We start from the raw sequence: 27,754 nt of genomic DNA, 5'->3' as shown, positions 1-27,754 counted from the left end.
GGGGTAAATCAGGGGTGCCCAACCCTGTTCCTGGAGATCTACCTTCCTGCAGAGTTCAGCTCCAACCCTGATCAAACATAACTGAACCAACTAATTAGGATCTGAAGGAGCACTTGATAATTACAGACAGGTGTGTTTGACCAGGGTTGAAACTGAACTCTGCAGGAAAGTAGATCTCCAGGAACAGGGTTGGGCACCACTGGGGTAAATGAACTGAACATTTACAAAGCTCATACCTTGTTTTTCTCACAGTTTTCAGAGACAGTTTTGAGATGTCCAGAGAGGAACTTGAGCGTTTCATAATGATGGTCTGGTAACTCATGAATCTGAGCAGAATAAACGGTACATATGATTTATACCTGTTATCTGTTGAGGATTTTATTGCTGATTTAAAGGATTTTTCTTTCTCCAATCTAGTAAATGTCAGTATTCAGTAAATCAACAGCAGTCTTCAGATAAACCGTACCAGTCTCTTCAGTGTTTTTAACCGCTCAACAGGGTCCTCCATTCGATTGGCATCAATAAAGTTGGAATATTTTTCTATGATCAGAGCAAACAAGCATTATAAGAACATTCCAGAAGTGTATTAATCAGGGTCCCCACGCCAAAAAAATGTGCTATAAACTATTACAGCTACACATACATAAAATCTAAGATTCAATACAGAACTTTATGACTGTACATTTTATTTTTATGACTGTACATTTTATTTTTTATTTTACATTTGACGGCACACAGTATTTTCCATGCGTTTTGTATAAAGCCAGCATAATCATCTATTCTATGCGATCATGTGTCTCACCATTGGTAAACAGAGGCTCAGGAAGTTTCCTAAAAAAGGACTTAAGCAAACTGCTGATCACATTGAGGTCTCGCCACTTCTGCTGAACAAAATGAAAGCATAAAGATCAGGTCTGTCTTTATGGTACAAGCTCTCATGTATAATAGCACACAACACAAAGTGTTGACTCACGTCATCCTGGATATCAATGTCTGTCATGCCTTTAGTGTCTAGTTCCTCCTGCATGCTCGAGATGGCAGTGTTGTTTCCGGGGACTCTATAAATGCCTGTGTACTCCAACCCTCTCTCCTCCACCAGCTTACAACACACCTCCACGATCAAAGGCACAAACTGTAACAGATAGTAATTAGTGTTATTTTTAATATCATATAATCTCACAAAACTAAAAAAATAGGTCATTTTTCACCCCAAAGTCAAATTTGCATTAAGAAATTGGAATCTATTTTTGGAACCACTCCTATTTTCCCATCATGACATGAATTTTATTATTTATTTACATGAATTTCATTATGTTATTTACTTCTCACTACTGTAATATAAAAAAAAAAACATTAAACATTAAAGATTTAAATGTAAAACATTCAGACACATTCAGGGGGAAACATACTAATAATGTCACAATGCAAAAATCCATAAAGGCTTAAAGTTTCTTCATACAAAATCTGAATTATTTTTTTCCCCATTTGCTCGTGGAGTGAAATGTAACCTTCTCATGTTTACTTGAGTTTCACCCATAATGGTTTAATTTGCATTATGCAGTAGTGCATTTGTAATCTCTGGCATTTCTTACTCTGTTGGTTTGTGCAGGAGGGCAATTATCCAGTCGTACTCCAAACGTGACACCAGCAGTGGGCCGCTTATCTTGAGGCTTCTTCTTCAGTCCTGGAATTCCTCTCCTCCAAGCAGCTTTATCTCTCGGAGGACTGAAGTCATCTGAGATGCATATCGCTGATATTAACATCTCACTGAGAACACGATGGGTTTCAGTGTTATTTCATAATGCCGTGTGCTACCTTTACTCCTCTCCTGTTCGTTCCTGGGCGAATAGAGGCTCTGACTCTTACTGCTGCCGCCCAGCAGAGTGTGCCTAATGCTGAGAGACTGCCGTGAGGTTTTGGGTGACGGCTCCGTCTTACTGCTGGGTGCACTGTAAGAACACACACATATTACTGAACACAAGGCAATCTTATGCAGCTCAACAACATATGCAAGAAAAGAAGAAAAAAAGATTGTTTTATAAAAAAAAAAGATTTAAGCGATTGTTTATTACTAAAACTACTACCAAATAAAAATGAAATTTCATTGTAAAATTTTAAAAATACTTTCAAAAAAATATAATAATCAATTTTATTTTGCAGTTAAACTGTAAAATTACAATACAGGCTATCATAAAGCTTTTATTTTGACGGAAAACCACAGAGAGTCCTTAATGCATCTCTTTTGTTGACAACAGCCGATTTCTAAGTGGTTTTCTTTACAACTTTGGGAAGATGGTTGGCACATGTTGCATCTCCAATAGGGGTGTAATGGTACACAAGATTATCAGTTCGCTACATACTTTAGTTTTTAAGTCACTGTTTGGTATGTTTTTGGTACAGTAGATTGAGAAAAAAAAAGACCTTTTCTTTTTAAACTGAACAAAGTATGGCTCTGTTTTCAAATAAAAAAATCTATCATTACTTCTGCAACACTCATACTGCTGTTTATGGTGCTGATGTAAATGGGGGAAGAGAGTTGAAGTGCTTCTTCTTTCAGATGTAAAATATTTTTGCAGTAAGTATAGTATATATTAGGCTTGGGCGATAAAACGGTATCGATATTTACCGACGGTACACCTTCTTCGATAACGATAGAAAAAATGTTCGATATAGCGCACAATATAGGCACGTACTATGAGTGATGCAGACAGCACACAAAAAACACGAACACATGCTGAAATGAGTGCTGTGCCTGCCTGTGATGAGGAGATTGTGAATAAAGAATGAATATTAGTCGAATTTAAAATAAACATTTGCATTTGAATGTTAGGTGTGCATCAGGGAGCGTCATCAGTGGCGCGCGAGATGCGGTGATAATGATGTAAGTGACGTTGTTTCATTTTAATGTTTTGTTAGTCTAGTCCCCGAAACGCACCGCTGCTGTGTTATTCATTCAAAATATTAGAGAAATATAGCACCTCAATGCGGAGAAGATCTTGATTAGGTTAAAACCAAAACCAAGCCATTCGCACAGAACGAATATTCAACGCATTTTTTAGACAGACAAATGACTGCTGCACTCGCGTCTCACACAAGAGATGTAGCCATGCAAAGGTAAAACAGTTTAAACATTTAGAAAACACGTCACAAATTTGTGGAGGTTTATTCCTTTTCGCTGTGTCTCTTATGTTTTTAAATGCAATCTGTGTGAATGGCGCTTCGGCTCTTTGGATTAAGCAATGCATAAATACATGATGCTGTTTTGTTCATAATTGTTTATGCAATTTACGAAATTATATTTGATTTTTATGAGTTAATTTAGTCGTAATGCACATTTTTTTATAGACAGATATTTCCTTGCGTTGACAATTTAAATGTGCTGCATTATTTTGCTCATTGCGCCCTCCTGTGGCCTCGGAATGTCAAAAGTTTCCTTAAGACCTATTTAAATCTGCATATAAAACATTAGAAATGAGATATTTCTCTAATTTTTATTTTGTGTGTGATTGTTAAAACAAAAAATATTTGTTGTTTGTCTCAATAAATTGGGTTAATTTAAAAATACAGTGGTTAAATGTAAAAAAAAATTATATTGCTCTGTTTAAAAAAAGGTTATAAAAAATGGCAATAATTATTGATACCGAACAACATGAAACATTATATCGTTGATAATTTTTTTTGCTATATCACCCAGCCCTAGTATATATAGAATTATTGTCTCTATTATCTCATGTTTAGGGCAACCTGGATCTTGCGGATTTCCCGCAGCACCTCCCTGTGTCCTTTGTTAGTATTCAAATGAATTTGAAGTATCAAAGTATATCGGTATAAATTTTATTTTTCTATAATTCATTTGAAAAAGACAACATACTAGTTTTCCAAATGCAAGTTATAATCGACCCAAACGCCGAGCTGATGCAGAGAATTTACTGTGAACCGAGTTGCTGCAAGACACTAAAAGCACCAGATCATTAGCTGCTCGCATGTAAGAGTCACGCTACACTCTAGAAATACATAATGCATGTATTTATTCATTTAAAACCTTTGCAATTTGATAATTGTGCTAAGCCATACTGTATTTTTGTGTGGCTAATACTAACAACACTAACTTTGTGTGTGGCTATGCCTTTTGTTTGGTGTTCAGTGTGAGTGAGTGACAGCTGACAGAGCTTCATGTCAGTGAGGCAGCTCACTAGGATTTGGAACAGGGCCTTCATGAAGACAAACTTGCTGGTCTCTATGACATGATCTTTACCTCATTGATATATATTCTTTGAGCTTTCTGTTGATCAAATCAGTGCTGGTTACGGCAGCGTTCTGAAAACATAAGACAAAGAATCATTAACATCGTGGTAACATGTAAAGCTGAAAGTACTGCAACATTAATCTGATTGTGAGTGTTAAAGAAAACCAGTTCCTCTGGCAAACACAGGAGAAGAACATTAACAAAAAGCCTACCCATAATCTGCACACCTTCAGTAAACAATGTCACCTCGACACTGATTTCAGCAAATGGCAAAGTGTTGTTACGTTAGCAGTAAGCTGGTTTTCACATGGTTTCTTTTCAGGACAAAGATATGCAATACTGTGATGCTTGTGCAGTCAACTCTGAGGGGCAGACATGGGCCACAGACTTCACATGATGATATCAATCTACAATGATTTCCTGCTCATATTAGTTTTTTGTGAGGCTGCTCACATGACATTTTTAATGTGTAATCAGACACTGTTTAGAAAGGAGTCAAGGATTGAGTGGTTATCCTGTTATCCTCTGTTGGTAGATGCTGTAACTACACCATTATGTTGCAAAAAGCAACTTTCTCCATTTATGGTGTTTCCAAATTAGCCGTGTATTCAAATAGTAAAAATTGCAAGCAAAATACAGATCACAAACATTTTACTGCATACAGCAGATGCTTTATCAGAGCCTGATTTTTGGAACACCCATAAAAGCATAAAATAGATTTTTCCTTGTCTGCTGATTAGCCGATTGTGAAGGCCAATTGGCCACCAGCCAATCCAGCTTTATACGGTTGTCATTTCCCTGCAGTTACAGTAATTAGTCACATGGCTCAAGTGATTGGTTCAAAATTGGTGTGCCCATTAGCAAGATGCCAATACTTTTTACCTGTTTTTGCATCCAATACATCCAATCTTGGCGTGTTCAACAGAAGGAAACGAACATGCAGCCATGGCCAGTTTTGATTCGCATCTGTTGACCTTTTTATACCTAGTCTTGAGGTGTCACTTCATTAATGACTTAAATCCCGAAGTATACTTCTATTTTGATACTTAGCGCATGTGTACAGCTGAATGCATAGGATACTTCATTTGATAGTGTGCAAATATGCGCACTAGAAAGTGTCATCCTTGTTATGACTGATAAAATTTCTTTGTACTCGTTTAAACTACAGTTGCAGGTATCTATTAACCCCCTCACACAAGCGCTCACCAAATCAGACATCTATTATCAGACATCAATTTGACATCTATTACTGCCTAGTGGTTTGTTTTTCTGCCTCATCTGTTTCTTTTGACTGTGAAACAGGGCAGTGTTTGCACCTTGTGGACAAACTAATTAATTCAAAAAAGTGCAAGCTGACCAAACAGAGTATGCAGAATTAGATATGGCTTTACATGCGTACTATACTGACGATGAAACTTACATCACACCACTGTATAAATACCTTAGCTGTCACGTTATCATTGTCAACAAACCTCCTCGTCCAGGTTGCTGTTTTCTTGAATGACTCTTATCCAGGACAGCATGTCTTCTCGGCCCTCTGCCTGAAACAGATACTCGCAGTCTGAAGTCGTTAGCCGCAGGACATTCTTGCGCTTTGTGTCACTGTAAGAGATGTCAATCAAGCAGGCCTTGATGCTGATTGAAAGCGGCTCATCCTCCAGTTGCGAGTTGACGTGAGAAAGCCCCTCCTTTTTGTCTTTATAGAGGTAGAGGGAGTGTCCCCGCAGCACTGCATACATCTGTTTCCACGGCCGCATGCCGCCTCCTACTCGCTATAAAGAGAAGAACACATGTAAAGTGCAGGTCATGATCAGTAATCTACAACAATTACAGTAAAACTATCAACATTCAATTCAATATGCTCTTGAATGAAATGGGAAATGTGTAGTGAAAGACTGAGAGAACATTTTCCCACCTTGCCCTTCTCAGTGTTGAGCTGTCGGAAATGCAGCCAACCCTCCTTGGTTGAGTCACTGAAGATCTCAGTGGAGGAGTCTCTTCTGGAGCTGGAGTCATCAGACTTATGGCCATCCAATGCCTATAAGAGCAGAACAAACATGACATTTTGGTATCTAGCCTCGGATAATTGTCAATCATTTATTCTCTGTTCCAAAACCTTTTGGAACCTCACAAATGACCGATGTAGAGATCTCTGCATTGACTAATCACCCAAGCATCAGATGACGTTCCTACGGACTGCCCACAATCGTTTGCAGAAACTGTTGCAACTATTATAGTTTTTTTTTTTTGGGTTGACCAATTTGGGTGCATTTTTGTCCAAACACTTCAATAGGATTGCCTTTAAATTTGACAAAAAGAAAGTCTTAAAATGCTCCAAACACAGGCATCTCACAAGGTTTTGGAACAGGTGCCATTATTAGTGAATGACCATTCTGGTTTAATGAAAGCTGCTCTTTATGAGGGAGACTTTTGCATCTCACCTTCTTGAAAACCTTTAGACTCGGTTTGCTGGATCGTCTGTGGAAATGAATGATTATGTTAGGCCAAACAACCACTCAAATTGACAGTATTAGGAATCTCCAACATCACGATCCATCACTTTTAAAAGACACTTACCCACGGCCTTCCTCCCGATAGTTATCCAGGCCCTCGTCGTATGACTTTGAGCGCTCCGTTTTGGTTCCCGATTCTAGAATGGCATTTCTGAGAGACTCTGCATGTAGACAAAAATACAACATCAGTAACAAGCTCAACAAAATGCTCACTGATCCATTCACATGATGCTCTCAGATGGCAATAATTGTAAAAAAAAAAAAAACTTAAATCTGTACAGACACGCTTACCTTGGTCATGAGACAGTTGCCGGCGCATGAGGGGGCTGGGGGTGGTAGGTCTGGGGCTGTCAGAGATTACAGCCTGAGCTCCAGAGATCACAGCCGACGCAGCAATATGGCTGCCATCATGGTCTACACTAGGGCTGGCTGGCTCATCTGTAAACACGGTAACAGAGTGGTAAACATGAATAATGCAACTCTCTTTGGCATGTGAGTTCATACGTGTACACACAGAGGCTCACAGAGCAACAAGCTGAAGTAAAGAAAAATAAAAGTTAAATGTGTTCTTTCTACTATACTGTACATATTCATATGCCCATCACATATGCCCTTCACTTCTCCCATTTGATCTTTGATACTGTTGATACTAACAGAACAAAGAATAAGACAGAGTATTGAACTTTCTTTATAGACCATACCATACCATACCATAGACAACAGCTTTTATTTTGCCTTAAAAACGTCAAGCCTACAAGTGCATATCTTGATTTCATTGCAAGCAAGAAGTCTGCATAAACTTTTTCTAGGAATGAGGACAGTTTTATTTATCTTACAATTTGACATGTCCTGTATTCGAGAGCACTGAAAACTTTTTGAGCTCCTCTGCAGGTCTTAGCCAAAAAAGGTTGGAGTACAAAGCTGTTCTGTGCTGCCAGAGGGCTGGAGCAGCTAAAATTAAAGCAACTGCCCTAGTTCCTGCATCCTCCAGCGTCTCAAAGAGGGCCAAGGGGAAGGTACGCAAAACCCTCTTCGGGCCTAGCTAAAGAGCTCCAGCGTAGCCTACAGATCGCCTTGCTCCAAGACACGAGAATATTAATGCCATCAGTGCTAGCCTAGCTTCATTTTACAGGATAATAGACTGGGTTTTGCTGCAAGGCATAGGTGGCAACCATCCTCTACTAAATTCATTTCAGCAGATACTTTTCTCCAAAGCAACTTACAATGGACAATCTGAGGTTTGGTAGTTAACAAGCTGGACTGGTAAAACAAACTAAGCAATGTTAGTTCTTGGTTTGGACTGCAAATGATGTAATCAAAACGGAATTACAAACAACCATATTGATTCCGAATGTTAACTGGATGTCACTCATGTAGTCGAAAATATAGCATACTACTGCAATTAGGGCATCATATACAAATCCTAGGATAGCTAAAAACATTTACCTGTTGTTTAAAAATTAAAAATAATTTCTACCATTCATGTTTACTGCATACATGTGTCCAACCATGCATTTTTTATCAAAAGCTGAATAACCAAACACATTTTTATACAAACAGTCTTAGACAATTTGCCTCCCTTGCCAGGCTATCTGAAAACTCAGTGAGAACAAGCAGTACAAATCTGACTAATAACAGTAAAAGCATATGCAGTGCCAGAATCAGGAATGCTAGGATTGTCTGCATAAAACACACATCATATAACCAGGAAAACTGCAATCAGAAAATGTGACGTGTTACCCACAAAATCTAGAGCATTTACTTACAGTATTAAACATTAAGTAAAGAGCTTAGACAACCCGAAGACCTATTCAAAGTTTTAATTGTTATTGATTTACAATTAACAAAAACCACTGGAGTCGTGACCCTAGTATACAAGCTCTTAAAAATAATAATAAATGATGATTGTGCTGACTAATGTTTAGACAGTAACACAACTTCACAATATGAAATCATCTAAATCTGGATGCTACAGCTAAAAATATCAAATGTTTAGCCACAAGTGGATTATAAGGTTGATATTTTTTTCAAACCATCATTTTAACCAAACGGTCAAATGCGTATTTGCAAGACCTTAAAAAAGTCTAATTAAAAATATTTATGTGATTATAATCATATAAATATTCATATGGTTATTTTCTATTATAATTATTTTATATTTATTTGTTACATGCATGCATACCATGCATCCATACCGCAATTCATAGCTATAGGTAATGATGAATAATGTACAGTCAGCCAGTCACTGAAATCAAACTTTTATAATAAAAATAATTAGCGAAAATTCGCATCACACCAAAGTGTTTTTTTTCCCCACAATGACCTCAGGGTAAATTATCCCCACCTATTGCATGTGTACATTACTATTAATATTATTATTATTATAAACATATTATCCAAAATGGCGCACTCTTTAGAAAACTTAATGGGGAAATAAAAAGCACAATACAATAACTGCAATATTCCCAACGTTGCTTAATTTAACATTTCCGGCAAAATCACAAGTGAACAGATCATGCATCTTCAATATAATCCCCAGCACTAATGAGAATATCATATACCTACCTGAAATACCAAGTAAACCATTTGTATATTACCACTAACACTCCTACTGCTACTTATTTACCTTCTCTCTTGTATTCTTTCTAAAAATTATCAGTATTTTTCAAAACTCTCATCCAAATGTGTAAACGGTATAAAAGGTAAGCAACAAACGTGTTACAGAGTATGCCTAATATCTGAAGGCTAGTGCACAAAACACCAAAGCATCAAAGACAAAATGTGACAAAGCACAGCTAGGCTATCACTCAATATTCCAGACCAATCCTCAGGCATTAGAGTATGAGAGAAGGCCACCTCCTCCCTGAAAAACACCGTGACTCACACACAGTCACTCTCACTCTCCTTCAGTCACTCCCAAACAGCCACACTCACAGGCCTAGATTTGCACCTTCTGCATACATCAACTCTACTCTTCAAGCTTTGAAATTTTGATAGAACAGATGATACAAAGTCAAATTTGGCCACGATAATCCTCTGTCTGGACACATGGGGTCGGGATTTGAAATTGTGATCAGTTTGAAATTGCATAAGGTACTGGAGCATTATTAATACAGGAAATCACTAATGGCCCAAATTGCACATAAAAAATCAATTGCACAATACATCACCATTATTGACTACACAAGCAATTATTATTCAAAAATATCTGCGGCAACTCTAAAACAATCCCTACTGCTAGCTCAAGATTGTTGCCGGGTTAGCGTTGCTATGGTTACAAAGAGTGCACTTACCGATGAAGGGAATGGAGTCAAGTGATTCGTCCAGATTACTGGAGCAGAAGGAGGAGTCAAGCTGCTCCCCCAGTCTCCGCATGTGCATCTCCCGGCGGGCATCATTGGGCAACCAACAGACACCGCCCCTTGCCGGCTCGGATCCATCCATGTCGTTCACGGCAAGGATGTACGAGGGATGGCGGAGAGGTTGTGGGGTCCCCTTCCCTGCTGGGGGCTTCTCCCGGAGGACTACACCCTCAACAGGACTGGACCCATTTACCGGTAGGCCCTTGACATCCCGTGGGTGTGTCCTCTGAGATGATGCCCCACACTGTGGCCTCTGCGGAGGAGGAGCGGAGTAAGATGCTGACCTATATCCGACTGGATTTTCCTTCCCAGTTTCTGGGCTCTGCATGGTTTCGGCCCTAGTTCTCGATTGGTACGATGACGAATTAGAAATACGATTTCCGACAACAGCTCCGCTTTGGTCTTTGGAAGGAGGCTCTTTAGCCTGGTTTAGTCCATTGCGAGGTGGCTCTGGAAAACCAGAGGTGGGTGGGATGTCCATTCTGGAGCTGTGCGTATGTGAGCCAGCAACACCCCTGACGCTCATACCATACCCTGTCGGAGGACGGTAAAGGACCGCCCGAGGTGGGAGAGACTGTCTACTAGGACGACTCCTCTGGTCTACTCTGCCATACAGCTGCCTATCCACAGCGGCCCATGGTGCAGGAGGAACTGGTTCACTATGTTCCACATAGTCTGAATAAACGCGGGGCTTCCACATGAGCCCGTCAGAGGATACGCTACGAGGAGGCCAGTCCCTGGCGTGGGCCGCTCTCTCTGTCCCACTCATCCTATCCTGTGAAGCACTGCGTGGAGGAAGCACAGAAGGGCCCTGGTAAGCCCGGTCATGAGAAGTGCTTCTGCGGCGTAATTTATTGCCCCAGCCGGGTTGGGGTCCGCAGTGGGGGCCACCGTGGACACTTTGGGATGCAGCTCGCAGGCTGTCTAAACGCTCTTGAATAGTCCGACTGTAAGTGTGAAGACCTTTATTATTGATATATTCCTGGTATGTCTGGTAAGTCCGCCAGTCAATGTTCTGGTGGGTAGCAGGGGAGGTAATGGAGGAAGCAGGCGCATAGTGTGTAGGTGGAATGGCATAAGGATCACCATGGTAACCTGAAGGGAACATGTCAGCTTTGCGAGGGTGGAGGTACGGCGGACGACCACCAGACACCGTACCAGGCCTGGCTCTGATCAGCATTGGATCTGGGCCTACTAGACCATAGTCACCCCGATGACCTGGAACCATACGGCCCATGTGAACATGAGGGGGTACCACCACAGTCCGAACACTTTCATTGCACACACACACTGCAGTCTGTGTCTTTGGAATGGGTGGTGGAGTGGAGGGAGGTACTGGTATCTCCACACGGTATCCTAGATCAGATGCTACAACCCCCGGGGCTGATGTCTCAGTGGCCTGGGCTATTCCCGGGGGCTTACAGTCTACTCGAGGGTAACATATAGGGGGTGGCTCCGGGATATGGTGGGCATTTCCACTGTATGCATCATGACCCTTAAGGTAGGCATCTTGGGAATAGGCCTGTGGAAGAAAGAATCAGGTAAAGTGAAATAGTACTCACAGTATCAGAGAAAACTTGAAATTCATGATGATTTCCTACAAATAGTTCTCCCTGTGTGGGAGGACGGCACTACATTTGCATGTGGGAGTTTGACAGGTCAGAAGTGTGAGCCGTACTCTGGTGTGCCAAGTGCTGGAGAATTCTATAACATTCATAACAATATCCAAAGCTGACAGTTCAGAACACAAATACACCTACAGTAATTAACTTGACTTCCAAACTATAGGGCTGCAAACTTCTAATTACCGTTTCTGCTGTGTATGACTGTAAAAAACAGCTGTGATCTGATCTCAGCTGGAAGCAAACAGGTAATTCCTTCCCTTTAAATTTTATTATGGTGCTGGAAAACAAGACCAGCCTCCATTTCACACACCGAGACGTACCTCTAAAGGAAGCACTAGGCAGCCCAAAATAAACACGATAAACAACGATTCAGAATAGCAAGAAAGTGATGTCAACCCACCGTTCGGGTCACCACACGTGACCGAAGCGACACTGAAGCCAGAGGTGAACGATGGCCCTGATTAGAAACGGCACTGAATCTGACCTCCGTAATCATGTCTAAATCCACAGTTTAAAATAAACAACTATTGCAAGACTTCTGTTGGATAACGTCAGATTCAAAACAAACACCAGGCTCCGTATTATTTGTCTTCCTCTGATTTGGTGTCTTTCAAAACATGACAGCAAGTCATGTAAAGTGGACTTTCAACCCATCATACAGAGTTACATTCCTTTTGAATAACTATACAAACCAAATCTGATATCAGTAGTAGGGAACTTCGCTCCTCCTTTCGTGAAATGCCACAGATGGCTTGTTACACAGGCCAAAGTTCATCATAGGAAAAGAGAGAAATGAGGAAAAAGGGGCGAGGCACAGTAAATATGACTGCTGGATATAGCTGAGAACTACCCACACAGCTAAATCAAACAGGTCACACAATATATCAGCTACTGCGATCGAGACAATCAACACGCTATGTGATACTATGCTACACATAACCAGAAACGTCATGACAGCCATCTGAAAATGACAAGGGACAGGAAATCAACAACCAACTGGAATACAATGATATGCGTGACATTTATAAATAATAAAAAAAACATCACAATCTACATGTATGCATTGTTCATTAGCTTACCAGACTAGTGATTTCCTGTGAAAACTGCAGCCATTACATCACAAACCCACAGAGGAAAAACAGAGAGAAAGGGAGGGAAAGTAAAAGAACGGTCAAAACCAAAAGAATCAAGTCCATGTACTGACAACCACTATCACAGTAAATATCTCTGCACAGAGCGCAAAAAATGCACAGGAGCTGCAGTGCTGTCAGCGAGGAGGGACCGTGGGAAGGTGGAGAGGAGCGGTGGGAAGACTGTCACGTTAGCGATGCCACCTGCTTGTCCTCGTCGCTCCCAGTCGAGGAGGGGGCTGAGGTGCCTGCCGCCTGCCTCGCGTAGTAGCGATCGGCTCGCCATCTCTCCCTTCTCCATCCATCCGCAAGCAGATTACTCCGTGATCACACGCACACACGCTCCCACCCTCCCTCCCTCCCAGCTAACACATCCACTCGTTCACTCCCTCCCTCACTCTCACTGGAGAGCTGTAACCATTCACATGTCGGAGGCAGATGCTTGATTATACATTCAGCTCATACGGTACAGTTTCCCCTCCCTTCCCTGCTTTCTCTCTCGCCTCTGCCAGAGAGACGGTATACAACATAGAGCAGTCAGCTGACTCCAGCTGATCTAATCTCGTCTTTCCTGCCTCTTCCTGTCTCTCCTGCTCTCACAGAAATCCTTAAACTACTGCCCACGGTAGCACCCTTTCACGCCTCTTCAGATCAACTCTGCTACTGTGACTAACGTCACCAGAGACCTCGGATGGATTAATTCTCCAACCAGCTGAAAACCCTGTTTAGACAGGCCACAGCGTTACCTTGCTACACTGCTGCACGCAAGAGTAAAACACCATCACGGAAACAGCTGTGCAGCAGACAAGCGGTGCATGGAAATATAATGGGGTGGTGATGGGGAGAGATGAGGAAAATTGTTGGAAATGTCAAATACATGTTCGGGTCATATTTCACTGCAAAATCGAAAGAAAGAAATTATATTTTGCCTCAAGAAAACAGCCTATTTTAGGACAATTAAGATTTGCTTTTGACATTTTCATAACAATCACCCCATATCTCATCCTTTGATCTGCTCATATTGTATTACAGTCATAAGAATATTGTTAGAATCACTGAGATTGGGAATTAAAAAAAAAAAAAACTAAGTAGTAAATTGTGTGGTTGAATTACAGCAATACACTTCAGGAAGAATTTTTTTGGAGACAAAATAAAAAAAATTATAATCTTAATTGGCTTACTAAATAGGCTTAAGTTACTATGCAAAATACTAATAAACAGTAGGGCTGTGCGATATGGACAAAATAAACCTATCGCGATTTCTTTGATCAATTTTGCGATTTCGATTTTAATCACGATTTTGACACACACAGACATGCTTGACAGTCATTAATGCATTCAGTGTGAATTTGAAACATATTTCCAAAAGAAAACCAATTAGAGCTTTATCAAAAAGCTGTAACATGTCTCTAGAACAGACATATGGCAAAATAATCACTAAGTAAAGGTGTAACAAAATGTTTCTAGAATACACATATGGCAGAAGAAAAAAAAATCCTGTGTCCATGGATTTTTTTTTTCATGCTTTGCACACTGCCTTCTAGGGCTGTGCGATATGGACAAAAAAAAACTATCGCGATTTCTTTGATCAAGTTTGCGATTTCGATTTTAATCACGATTGACACACACAGACATGCGTTACAGTCATTAATGCATTCAGTGTGAATTTGAAACATGTTTCCAAAAGAAAACCAATTAGAGCTTTATCAAGAAGCTGTAACATGTCTAGAACAGACATAAGGCAAAATAATCACTAAGTAAAGGTGTAACAAAATGTCTCTAGAATAGACATATGACAGGAAAATAAAAATCCCGTGTCCAGGGATTTTTTTTTTGCCATGCATTGGTCATAGAGCTCTTTGTGGCATTGCCTCAGATGTCGAACTAGATTTGTTCACACGTACTCCATCCCCATGTTAATTTTTACCGCGAATAATGTGCTGCCACTTTAATTCAGCGCGTGCAGCACAGCAGAAATAGATTCCGTGCGGAAACCATCGCAGCATGACTGCACTGCCGGACCGCAATCGCGTCCAGTGTGAACGCTCTGATCCATTAACATGGGCGCGGAAAAAATACGCACCACAGACGGAGTGTGTGAACCTGGCGTTACGTTTGTAAGCCCGCCCAGTCTGTTCTCGTGCTCCATTTAGGAGCGCTGCATTCTGATTGGTTCGGATAGCATACCGAACCAGGAGAACTAGGAGGTCAGGGGTGCGGAAAATCGTGCTATAAAGCGATTTAGAAATCGCGCAAGCTCAAATTTTTGATTTTCGCGATCGCGATTTTATGACAATTTCAATTAATCACACAGCCCTAATAAACAGTGCTATTAAATTTATGCAGTAGAGTCCTTTTTATTTCCTTTCATCTAACCCCCCCTCCCTTCCCCCTCCCAAAAAAAAAAACAAAAAACTTTTTTTCCCGATCCCAATATAATCAGTGATAATGTCTACACCGGATGCAGAGCAAGTAAACGTGTGGGGGGGGTCCCTTACGCCTGTCACTCATAAGTCAAAAAATATATATATATTAAATTGGACAGACAGTAAACTAAAGCGCTCCTTATCTAGGTGGATGAAGAAAACAATGCAGTATTTTTAAGGTCATTTCTGATGACTGACATCACATTTTACAAGCAATTTGTCACTGATGTGTAAATAGTATGTTAACAGTAAACAGGTGTTTTAATGAGCTTGTGTGAACAGCACGTGGTACATTTCCCAGAAAAATCAATCCAGCAATTTTACAGTAATTTACCAAGTTAAATGTAAAAGCAGCTAGTGGCTTTAAACTAACTCCCCACATATGGCATTTTAACTGGACAACTAAAAGCCATATATTTTACAAGTACAATATTCTTTAATTTTATACTTAAGCAATTAACAAACTTTGAATGTTATAACGAGAACATCTTATTTCAGAAATGGGAAATTTTTTCTTCAGTAATCTAGATAAACACTGTTATTCCACCACAGTCTGCATATGAAACAGCAGAGGTGCTTTGAGAAATGCCTTTGCCTGCTGCCAGAGAGTTCAAACGATGGTTACAACAGTAAATGGCACGCATTAAAAGTTAATCTAAAGGGCAAGCAAATGAGAGCAGGACTCCATGTGCGCACTGAGCTGAGTGAAACTGTGGGCAGAATAAGAAAGCACTGAACAGACATAAAATAAAACAGAGAAACACAATGTTGGGTGATTATTCACACAAAATAGTTATAGCAAGAGTCAGTGATTCGAAGGAACCTGGATGAGTCCTATGTTTCCATTCTATTCCACTGAACACAGCCGGGAACAAAATGCATTTTAACCACAAAAATAGGTGTTAAAAGTTTCAATATGTTTAAAGGGATTATTCATCAAAAAATGTTTTATTTATAAAAATTCTAGCATCATTTACAAACTCGTAGAAAAACAAAAATCTTTCAAGAATCTTTGAGAAACTCTTTTGACGTCATTATTATAATAAAATATATATCAGGGTTCTACTCTTAAATATTTAGAAGCCTTTGTGCTCCTAACAAAAAAAATAACTTAAATATATTAACAATTTAAATATAAAATGATTAAAAACTGCCAGTAGGTGGCGGCAAGCCACTGTCTTTGTCATAAAGGCGCATTCATTCAGGAATGAAGCAAGTGACTCTTTATGAATAGGTCATTGAATTATTTACTCATCAGATTCGCTTGAAAATGCATATTCATTAATCAACAAAACACTGCCGTTTTGCTCTGAGAAGCGGAACTGTTCTGCTCTGGCTCTGTTTAGAACTATTTACGTGGGTGAAAAAGCAAAAACGTAAAATTTAAGTTATAATCTTGTTTATCAAGCTGTTGCATAAATGCAATATCACATTTCCGATATTATATTAATACTATAATATTATAATATTAGGGGAGAACACCACTCATGCTCATGAGATATGCTTAACTATATCATGTGTTATAAAAATTTAAAACAAGAACTCGTAAAGGATCATTTTTGGCCTGCATCTCGGATTTTGGGAGCATGTGGGAGAATAATTTTGGTAGCATTTTTCCCCAATCCCTGTTTAAATTTGACCGTTTCTGGTAATAAATAAAATTATTTTGATAGGCTGCAAAAAAAAAAAAAACATACCATCTGTAAACACATATACACAAAAACAGCATACAGTCTTTGAAATGTATTCCATCACTTTCACAGTTCACGCTTTTTCACAACTCGCAATTTTTGACTGAAGGCATGAAAAGCAGCCAATCGCAGAGTGAAGATGCATCTTGTAAGTTTTTAGTTTTTATTCCAATTCTAATATATGAATACTCATGAGCTTTGATCGGGCTACTCACACTGCTGCCCAAATATTTTTCAGTTGCACACAGTAATTTTCAATTGCATTTAAAGAGCAGGTCATATGGTTTTTTTTAAAGTGTCCTAATATTGTGTTGGAGTCCCATCTGAGCTGTATCTGTTAGCGAGTGCTACCATCTGTGTTGCCAAGTCTGTGGTTATTGCGGGTTGAAGAAACCCCAATAACGTCATATTTAGCCCCTGGAATGTTAATTTACCATAGGGGAACCCCAAAAAAAACGTGTATTTTACACGCCGGAACACGATTTTTAATGGGGGACCCCCCTCAAAACGCAATTGGGCTAGTTTTGAGTAGCAATTGGGTGGGTTTTGATGTGACACCTGGCAACTCTAGCATGCACCTTTACATAAAACAACAATATAGTTCTCCAATCCATTCTTAAAATAATGACATAAAACATTTTGTTTAACACTTATGCAAGCGTATCGTGCCCACAGCTAAAGTTTAGCTGCTAAACTGTAAACACTTAATAAAACAATAATGTGGATACGTTAGCCGAGTGCTAACGTGACTAATGAAACAATACAGTTTCTAAACCAAAATATGTCTACTGTAATATCTGAAGAATGACAGACAAAAGACGCTCCCTGTCTTAACTTTTAATCAGAACAGCTGTATCACAGGCGCAGCAGCTCGCTCGTCTTTTTCCACATTAACCCTATAACTGCCGGTGCAGTAAAATAAACAGCAGTTTCACAATTATTATAAAGTCTGTGCACTACACTACATTCTTTATTATTAAACGAAGTAATTAGAACAACGACAGTCTATATTAATCGACACATTCTTAGGAAATAATGGGTTCACAGCGAATTAACGGAACTATTTCACTAATATCGTGCTTTACCTGGGAACCTAAAGCTGCACTAGGAATACATCACATATATATTTTGAGCACTCAATTGAAAATGTACACAAAAACAGCATACAGTCTTTGAAATGTATTCCATCACTTTCACAGTTCACGCTTTTTCACAACTCGCAATTTTTGACTGAAGGCATGAAAAGCAGCCAATCGCAGAGTGAAGATGCATCTTGTAAGTTTTTAGTTTTTATTCCAATTCTAATATATGAATACTCATGAGCTTTGATCGGGCCACTCACACTGCTGCCCAAATATTTTTCAGTTGCACACAGTAATTTTCAATTGCATTTAAAGAGCAGGTCATATGGTTTTTTTTAAAGTGTCCTAATATTGTGTTGGAGTCCCATCTGAGCTGTATCTGTTAGCGAGTGCTACCATCTGTGTTGCCAAGTCTGTGGTTATTGCGGGTTGAAGAAACCCCAATAACGTCATATTTAGCCCCTGGAATGTTAATTTACCATAGGGGAACCCCAAAAAAAACGTGTATTTTACACGCCGGAACACGATTTTTAATGGGGGACCCCCCTCAAAACGCAATTGGGCTAGTTTTGAGTAGCAATTGGGTGGGTTTTGATGTGACACCTGGCAACTCTAGCATGCACCTTTACATAAAACAACAATATAGTTCTCCAATCCATTCTTAAAATAATGACATAAAACATTTTGTTTAACACTTATGCAAGCGTATCGTGCCCACAGCTAAAGTTTAGCTGCTAAACTGTAAACACTTAATAAAACAATAATGTGGATACGTTAGCCGAGTGCTAACGTGACTAATGAAACAATACAGTTTCTAAACCAAAATATGTCTACTGTAATATCTGAAGAATGACAGACAAAAGACGCTCCCTGTCTTAACTTTTAATCAGAACAGCTGTATCACAGGCGCAGCAGCTCGCTCGTCTTTTTCCACATTAACCCTATAACTGCCGGTGCAGTAAAATAAACAGCAGTTTCACAATTATTATAAAGTCTGTGCACTACACTACATTCTTTATTATTAAACGAAGTAATTAGAACAACGACAGTCTATATTAATCGACACATTCTTAGGAAATAATGGGTTCACAGCGAATTAACGGAACTATTTCACTAATATCGTGCTTTACCTGGGAACCTAAAGCTGCACTAGGAATACATCACATATATATTTTGAGCACTCAATTGAAAATGTACACATAACGTATCAGTTGTACTTATAGGTTGTGGTTCGGAGACGCTTGTTGGTCCAAATAAAGAAGATTAGAAGCCAAGAAGATAAAAGCCAAGATTAGAGAAGCAGTCCTCGGTAAAATGACGAGCACAGCAAAAGGTTCGAATTGTATTTCTGTGGTATCGTTCAACACAGCGTCTTCTCACATGATGTAAACACAACTAGCAGAAGTGTTTGTGGGCAGGTCAGAGTGTTCGTATTTTGCGGGCAGGCAGGGATTATGCAAATGTGTTACCTAGTGATGTAGATCAGTAATAGGCAGAAGATTCGAAAATATGTCAAATCTTTCTTTTGAGACAATATCTTTATTTATCATGCACGTTTTTGATTAACATTTGATTTTTGATTAAACCCATATGACCTGCTCTTTAAAGGTGACACTGTAGAGCCCTGTATATATTTGTATATACTGCACAGCAGTTCTGTATCAGAGCTCTGTGAGAGAGCGAGCCCATGTGCCAGGCCCCAGCTGGCATCTCTCTCCCAGCTGAGCGGCTACTTCAACACAAAAAGCCTTTCATGAAGCGAGAGCTTCCATCCCATCTCAGAGAACATCCTGCTCTTCACCTCTACAAACTCTAAAGCTTCATTATATTAAGAGCATCAACTAAATGCACAGCACACAAGTTTATCATTTTCTATCAAAGTACAGCATGTTCAAAAGTTCACAGCAATTTTATAGGGGGATTCAAATATATCAAAATGAGTTCTTGATTAACACTAGAGTTGATCTGGTGTATATCAAGATAAAACAATGGCACCATTCATGAGTCAGAAGACCCAGGAACGCAACACACCATGGAAATCAGTCAGTAATGAAAAGTGTCATAGAGAATGCAGGGCAGATGAAGTGATGACTGCTCTACAATTATGTGTAATTGAGGGCAGCTGTGATTGTGCTGCAGTTTGAGGCTCGCTGGAAAAGGACAGGCTGCAGTGTCCTGGTTAACAGTCCCAGATAAAGCAGCACTCAGAGGAGCATGAGGAACCCGCCTCTTTCCTCTGAAATGGGTCAGAACCTTCATTTCCATGGGTGCAAATAGAAAAGGTGCTGCTGAATGCCAACTCAAAACATAGTGTGTACAAAGACCTCATTAGAATGATGTATTCAGAAGCTTCTGACCAGTTTTATTTGAAGAAGCACTAAGTAACACTGTCCTAACAAGATGCAACTACTTTGCAACAATGTGCAATTTGTCTGTCCACACTGAATGTGAAATTGATGTACAGCATGATACTTGAAGCCAATCAGAAAATACTTCATATGTAGCATATTTTCCAGAATAATTCATGTTTTTATTAATCATCTGAACACTCTGGGACTTCAAAGGCAACTTGTAGACCTTATGCATCAGAAAAACAAGTGCACAGCCATCTTTAGAATTTAGTCTGTGAACTTCTGTTTTCGCGGTACCTCTAGAGCTGTAGGAAAGTAATTCGCTGGTGAAGTGAATTTACTTGTTGCAGAATTAACGGAAGTTATGATGTGCAATGTTTGAGGTGGATGTCAAATGTCAGCAGACCGGGAAGATTTTAAAACAAGCGGTTCATTCATAAATCCATACAACCTTACCTTCACGCTGTGGAAATACAGAAGACAGCGAATACGGCGCTGAAAAGGGGTGGAGCAACATAAGGTCTATTTAAAGCAATTAAAGTCAAAAATGCACACTGAAAACATGCACAAAGTGCACACATTTTGATTTGTGCCGAATGAGAGAGGTACTCGAGCCCAAGTTTATTTGTATAAAATGTTTTCCAAATGTCAGAATTTTCAGTTTCATTATAAACATTATATCACATAAATCTGATTAAGCCACTGTTAATAATGAATGCCACTATAATTTGTTTGTTTTATTCTTACATTTCTCATTCCTAAATACTGTTCCATTTAAAAGATTTGTTGTGGGGTGAGGGAACTATTGTGTTTATAATGTTCGTAAATGTTTTGTTTACTGGTATTTGAAATTATTACTCCATTTATAGGGCCCTATGATTTCCGCAAATACGGAATCGCAGAATCCAGTAATAAAAATGGAATTTACTGTTTAACGCAGAGTGTCACTGAATTTGTCAAAGTTTGGATGAATTAATCAAAAGTAGGTCATTATACCCAAATCAAATCGAGATATGGACTAGTATCTATTAGTGTTGCACGATATACCGGTACTAAAAAAGTATCGCGATACCCTGTTTTTAAAAACGGTGCGATTCCGCATTTTACTAGTACCTGTACTTTAAGAATGCATTTTAATAAGAGGAACCTCAGTGAAACACTGTTTTTTTTTTTCAGGGCACTATGATTTCTGCAAAGCAGAAAAAGTGGACGGAATTGCAGGATCCAGTCATAAAAACGGAATTTACTGTATAACGCGGAATATCACAGAATTTGCCTATTTAAAAATTAATCCTGCACATATTCTACATGTATGAATCAATGGCACAGGTTTTGTTTACTACACACATACTGAACAGCGCGTGATGCTCAGTGTTTTCAGCCTTTGCCGCCTCAATATACGAGTACATGAACACATGAACAATCTCTAGAACTACTCTGAGAGTCACTTCAAGAGCATTTTACAGTTACTTTTGAGAAAAACCATTGTCATATCATATACAAACAGAAACGTAAAGGTCTTCCCAGCAACCCGTCAAAATAAAAGTTCGGTTCAACTTGACAAATATTACTTAATGTAATGCTACTAATAAAAATATTAATAAAACAATATTTAAGGAATATTTACCGGGAAAAATATTTAAATAATATAATAAATTAAATTAATAAAATCTCTATTAATCTTTATAAATTAATTAGACATGGTTCCGATTATAAACATGTTATGAAACTATTAACATGGAATCCAGAAAATTAATGGAAAACAGATTCAAAGAATTTGAGAAAAATAAAACTGAATTTGAGGGAAAATAATAAAACGTATTTCATAGGGACTTACAAATTTGATTTTTGTTAAACTTTTAATAAATTGCTGTTAAATTGTGTAAGTTTTATGATTTCAATTAATTAGACAATTTATTGTAACCATTAAAATAGGGTCTAGAAAAATTAAAACAGGGAAAAAAAACGAATTTGGAAAAATAAAACAGAATTTGGGAAGAAATAAAATGGATTTCATAGGGCCCTATTTCTTTCATTTGAGTCTTTGCTTTATTGTATTTGTCCTTTAGTTTGTTACTTGCATCTATGTTCTTATTAATAACAAAGATAAAATAACAAAAATACATAAATACATGAACAACATCTCCAGAACAGCTCTGAGAGTCAATTTATTTTACCGTTTCATTTGAGTAAAACTAACAGTTAGTGTCATATCTTATACACAGAAATGTAAAGGTATTCACGGCAACCCGTCAAAATTAAAATGCGATTTAACTTGAAGACATTGTGCAAGAAATTTAGTACTACTGTTCAGTAGAATGTATGTAATACTACTACTACTACTAAAATTATTACAACTTTATTTTTTAAGGAATAATTACACAATATTTCTTCCATGTTTTAATTTTAATACTAAATCCCCATTTGTTTGTCAAAAAAAATAAATTGTTTCATTTTCATTAATTAAAAGATAAATGAATGTAGTATGCCTATATTTGATTTAACAGAATTTCTATAGAAAAAAATCATAAGGCTATTATTAAGAATAAATAAAAGTTGTTTTTATGCATATGCAGTTAGACATGCTAAAACCCAGAATTTGCTAACAAAACACAAGACGAGAAAAAAACAGAACATTTCTATTGTAATGTTATTGTGACATAATTTTTGTTAACCTTTTAATAGATTGATGTTGACTTGTATAAGTTTCATGATTTTAATTAATTAGGCATGCTTTTGATTAATAAATAATAATGTAACTATTTAAAAAAAAAAAGGAGTCAATTAAAACGGAAAAAAACAGAATCCACACATTTAAACGGAAAAAACGGAATTTGGAAAAAAATATAATGGAATTTAGGAAAAAATAAAACGGATTTCATAGGGCCCTACAGTGCCGCCCACCAATATTGTCACCCTTGGTAAATATGAGCAAAGTAGTCTTTGCTCATAATTGTATGAGCAAAGTATGAATTGTATGAGTCTTTGCCCCAATTGTAAGTCGCTTTGGATAAAAGTTGAAGTAAAACAACTGAAAGTGGGGGGAACTCACATTATGAAATAATTGTTTTTCTCCAATGCATGTTGGTTACCATTATTGGCACCCCTAGAAATTCTTATGAGTAAAATATCTCTGAAGTATATTCATTCATATTTACATTTTGTAGAACACCAGGGTGACTGAAATTGTCCAGCCATGACTTCCTGTTCCACAGGATCATAAATATGAGGAACACAAAGGCCAAATTCCCTTAATCATCTATCACATGGAGTAAAACCAAAGAATAATGTTCTGATGTACAGAACAAGATTGTTGAGCTTCACAAAATAGAAAGTGGCTGTAAGAAAATAGCTAAAACATTTCCACCATCAGTGCAATAATTAAGAAGTTCCAATCAACTAAAGATGTTACAAATCTGCCTGGAAGAGGACGCGTGTCTATATCGTCCTAATGCACGCTGAGAAGGAGAGTTTGAGTGGCCAAAGACTCTCCAAGGATCACAGCTGGAATTGCAGAACTGCAGAGATTAGTTGAGTCTTGGGGTCAGAAACCCTAAAAAAAAATATATCAAACAGCCCCTACATCACCACATGTTGTTCAAATGGGTTTCAAGAAAAAAACTCCTGGCTCATCCAACAACAAACTCCAGCATATTCAGTTGTCAGACACGACTGGAACTTCAAATGGCACTGGCTTTTATAGTCAGATGAAACATAAAAATGAGCTTTCTGGCAGCAAACCCATCAGATGGGTTTAGTGCAAACAGGGATAAAAAGTACTCCATGCCCACGGTTAAATATACTGCTGGATCTTTAATGTTGTGGGCCTATTTTTCTGCTGGAGGTCCTGGACATCTTCAGACGCGTGGCATCATGGATTCTATCAAATATCAACAGATAAATCATCTAAACCTGACTGCCTCTGTAAGAAATCTTATAATGGACCATGTTTGGATCTTCCATCAAGACAATGATCCCAAACAAACGTCAAAATCAACACAAAAATGTGTCACTGAGCACAAAATGAAGCTTCTGCCATGGCTGTCTCAGTTCCCTGACCTAACCCTGTAGAAAAAGAGTGGGGTGAACTGAAGAGAAGAAGCACCAACATGGAGCAGGTATTCTGTAGGATCTGGAGATTCTTGATGAAGGGATGGTCTCTGATCTCTTGTCAGGTGTTCTCCAAACTCATCATAATAGATTGATGTTGACTTGTATAAGTTTCATGATTTTAATTAATTAGGCATGCTTTTGATTAATAAATAATAATGTAACTATTTAAAAAAAAAAAGGAGTCAATTAAAACGGAAAAAAACAGAATCCACACATTTAAACGGAAAAAACGGAATTTGGAAAAAAATATAATGGAATTTAGGAAAAAATAAAACGGATTTCATAGGGCCCTACAGTGCCGCCCACCAATATTGTCACCCTTGGTAAATATGAGCAAAGTAGTCTTTGCTCATAATTGTATGAGCAAAGTATGAATTGTATGAGTCTTTGCCCCAATTGTAAGTCGCTTTGGATAAAAGTTGAAGTAAAACAACTGAAAGTGGGGGGAACTCACATTATGAAATAATTGTTTTTCTCCAATGCATGTTGGTTACCATTATTGGCACCCCTAGAAATTCTTATGAGTAAAATATCTCTGAAGTATATTCATTCATATTTACATTTTGTAGAACACCAGGGTGACTGAAATTGTCCAGCCATGACTTCCTGTTCCACAGGATCATAAATATGAGGAACACAAAGGCCAAATTCCCTTAATCATCTATCACATGGAGTAAAACCAAAGAATAATGTTCTGATGTACAGAACAAGATTGTTGAGCTTCACAAAATAGAAAGTGGCTGTAAGAAAATAGCTAAAACATTTCCACCATCAGTGCAATAATTAAGAAGTTCCAATCAACTAAAGATGTTACAAATCTGCCTGGAAGAGGACGCGTGTCTATATCGTCCTAATGCACGCTGAGAAGGAGAGTTTGAGTGGCCAAAGACTCTCCAAGGATCACAGCTGGAATTGCAGAACTGCAGAGATTAGTTGAGTCTTGGGGTCAGAAACCCTAAAAAAAAATATATCAAACAGCCCCTACATCACCACATGTTGTTCAAATGGGTTTCAAGAAAAAAACTCCTGGCTCATCCAACAACAAACTCCAGCATATTCAGTTGTCAGACACGACTGGAACTTCAAATGGCACTGGCTTTTATAGTCAGATGAAACATAAAAATGAGCTTTCTGGCAGCAAACCCATCAGATGGGTTTAGTGCAAACAGGGATAAAAAGTACTCCATGCCCACGGTTAAATATACTGCTGGATCTTTAATGTTGTGGGCCTATTTTTCTGCTGGAGGTCCTGGACATCTTCAGACGCGTGGCATCATGGATTCTATCAAATATCAACAGATAAATCATCTAAACCTGACTGCCTCTGTAAGAAATCTTATAATGGACCATGTTTGGATCTTCCATCAAGACAATGATCCCAAACAAACGTCAAAATCAACACAAAAATGTGTCACTGAGCACAAAATGAAGCTTCTGCCATGGCTGTCTCAGTTCCCTGACCTAACCCTGTAGAAAAAGAGTGGGGTGAACTGAAGAGAAGAAGCACCAACATGGAGCAGGTATTCTGTAGGATCTGGAGATTCTTGATGAAGGGATGGTCTCTGATCTCTTGTCAGGTGTTCTCCAAACTCATCAGGCATTATAGGAGAAAACTCAGAACTGTTATCTTGGGAAAAGGACATTGCAATAATTGGGTGCCAATAAATGTGGCTAACGTGAACTAGAGAAAAACATTTATTTCATAATGAGATTTTCCCCCCAATTTCCATTGTTTTACTTCAATGAAAGGTTAGAATTTTGTAAATTTTTTGAATGAAAGATCAAAAGGATAAACAATGCAGATTTATTTTCACAGCCACCTTTGCTCATATTTACCAAGGGTGCCAATATTAGTGGGCGGCACAGTATAAGTGTAAATTATATAACAATGCAATGATTTTTTTCTAACAATGCAATTCTGACCCGGTGTGACAGTCAGATGCAGTTCATTTTCTGGAAAATATGGAAATAAATACATCGATGTGCATTTTGGACCAATGAGATTTCACTGTGGGTGGGGCTTCTAAGCGCAATACATTAAAAACAAACAACCAACAAAATGTTTTGGGCACTTGTTGATTTTATCAACAGTTGCTTTTCTGTGTGGCACCTGGTTTGGACGTTTTATCACAGTCAAATTTATTTTGCAGGATTTCCCTTAAAATCAGTGCAAAAAATGTGAAAAAAATTCTGCCTGGGCCTGCCTGCCTTAAAACAAATGAACAAAAATGAAAAATACAGTAAAATCTTACCAGTTGTAGTATATCTTCATCTTTTGGCATCACACACAACTCCAGAAACGTATGACTGGAATTGGAAAGAAATATTTAGGGCCACCATCAGACAAGTATCAGGACACATCTAAATGAACTGTAACACACTCTCACCTGTTCTGGATGAGCCCTATGACCTGCGAGTACGTCTTCCCAATGATGCTCTCGCCGTTCACTTTCACTATCCTGTCCCCTGTTGACAAAGTTAAATTACCAGGTTTTAGATTATCAGACGTCGATAGGCAAAATGAAACGATGTGCTGTACATTTGTAATGATGGTGTAATTACCAGTGCAGAGTCCGGCGTTGTGAGCGGGCCCTCCCTCTTTGACCTGCTTCACAAAGATCGTGTCCATGTGCTCCAGTCTGTTCCGCGGTCTCCCTGGCAACAACAAAAGCAGCAGAGTCACGAGTGGCCCAGATCACAACAAACCAGCTCCGGGAAGAAGCGAGCGGTCACAAGACTGAGCCACAATAAATATTTTAATCGCACTAGTTTTTCAAATGAAACGTTTAAACCATTAATAGAGTGGAAATGCTGGGACTTCATCTGGAAATGACCCAGCATTCAATGTGACATCCCTCAGCCCCTGAGGGAGTGCTATACTTGGCTTCATCCTGACATAATATGCCAGAACACAGATCACAGATCTAACAGTGAACAACTAACATTACAGATTCCCTGAGGATGACAGCAATGAGACGCTTAGGCACTGGCCCATGTCTACTCTAGGGCTGTCGCGATTCGTCGATTTAATTATAATTATAGGGCCCTATGAAATCAGTTTTATTTCCAAATTATTTCCATTTATTTCCATTTTCATTTTCATTTTTCTATACTCCGTTTTAATGATTAAATTAAATTTTATTAATCAAAAAGCCTGTCTAATTAATTGAGTTTTACAGTTTTATCTTTAGCAAATTCTGTTTTCCATTATTTTC

The 27,754-nt window shown here is 38.6% G+C and overlaps 1 protein-coding gene across 1 annotated transcript in view; it reads right to left on the bottom strand.

The window, feature by feature from the left end:
* LOC107658691 (rho GTPase-activating protein 21-like) overlaps positions 1-27,429 on the bottom strand; it is a 34,908-nt gene extending 7,479 nt beyond the window's left edge. Inside the window, exons 1-17 of the mRNA XM_016447343.1 lie at positions 27,420-27,429; positions 27,102-27,194; positions 26,927-27,005; positions 26,792-26,846; positions 10,053-11,643; positions 7,051-7,197; positions 6,824-6,920; positions 6,688-6,724; positions 6,162-6,284; positions 5,719-6,018; positions 4,256-4,317; positions 1,816-1,949; positions 1,593-1,735; positions 974-1,132; positions 803-881; positions 467-540; positions 237-326 (exon numbers count right to left, since the gene is read on the bottom strand). Of these exons, the coding sequence (XP_016302829.1) occupies positions 237-326; positions 467-540; positions 803-881; positions 974-1,132; positions 1,593-1,735; positions 1,816-1,949; positions 4,256-4,317; positions 5,719-6,018; positions 6,162-6,284; positions 6,688-6,724; positions 6,824-6,920; positions 7,051-7,197; positions 10,053-11,643; positions 26,792-26,846; positions 26,927-27,005; positions 27,102-27,194; positions 27,420-27,429 (3,273 nt within the window). The remainder of the gene's footprint in view (positions 1-236; positions 327-466; positions 541-802; positions 882-973; positions 1,133-1,592; positions 1,736-1,815; positions 1,950-4,255; positions 4,318-5,718; positions 6,019-6,161; positions 6,285-6,687; positions 6,725-6,823; positions 6,921-7,050; positions 7,198-10,052; positions 11,644-26,791; positions 26,847-26,926; positions 27,006-27,101; positions 27,195-27,419) is intronic.
* Between the last annotated feature and the right edge of the window lie 325 nt (positions 27,430-27,754).

The sequence above is a fragment of the Sinocyclocheilus anshuiensis genome, unplaced genomic scaffold (assembly GCF_001515605.1).
Source record: "Sinocyclocheilus anshuiensis isolate Anshui unplaced genomic scaffold, SAMN03320099.WGS_v1.1 scaffold864, whole genome shotgun sequence".
In the NCBI taxonomy this organism is placed as follows: domain Eukaryota; kingdom Metazoa; phylum Chordata; class Actinopteri; order Cypriniformes; family Cyprinidae; genus Sinocyclocheilus; species Sinocyclocheilus anshuiensis.
The sequence above is the reverse complement of the archived record's forward strand: the minus strand, read 5'-3'. Positions and strand labels throughout refer to the sequence as shown.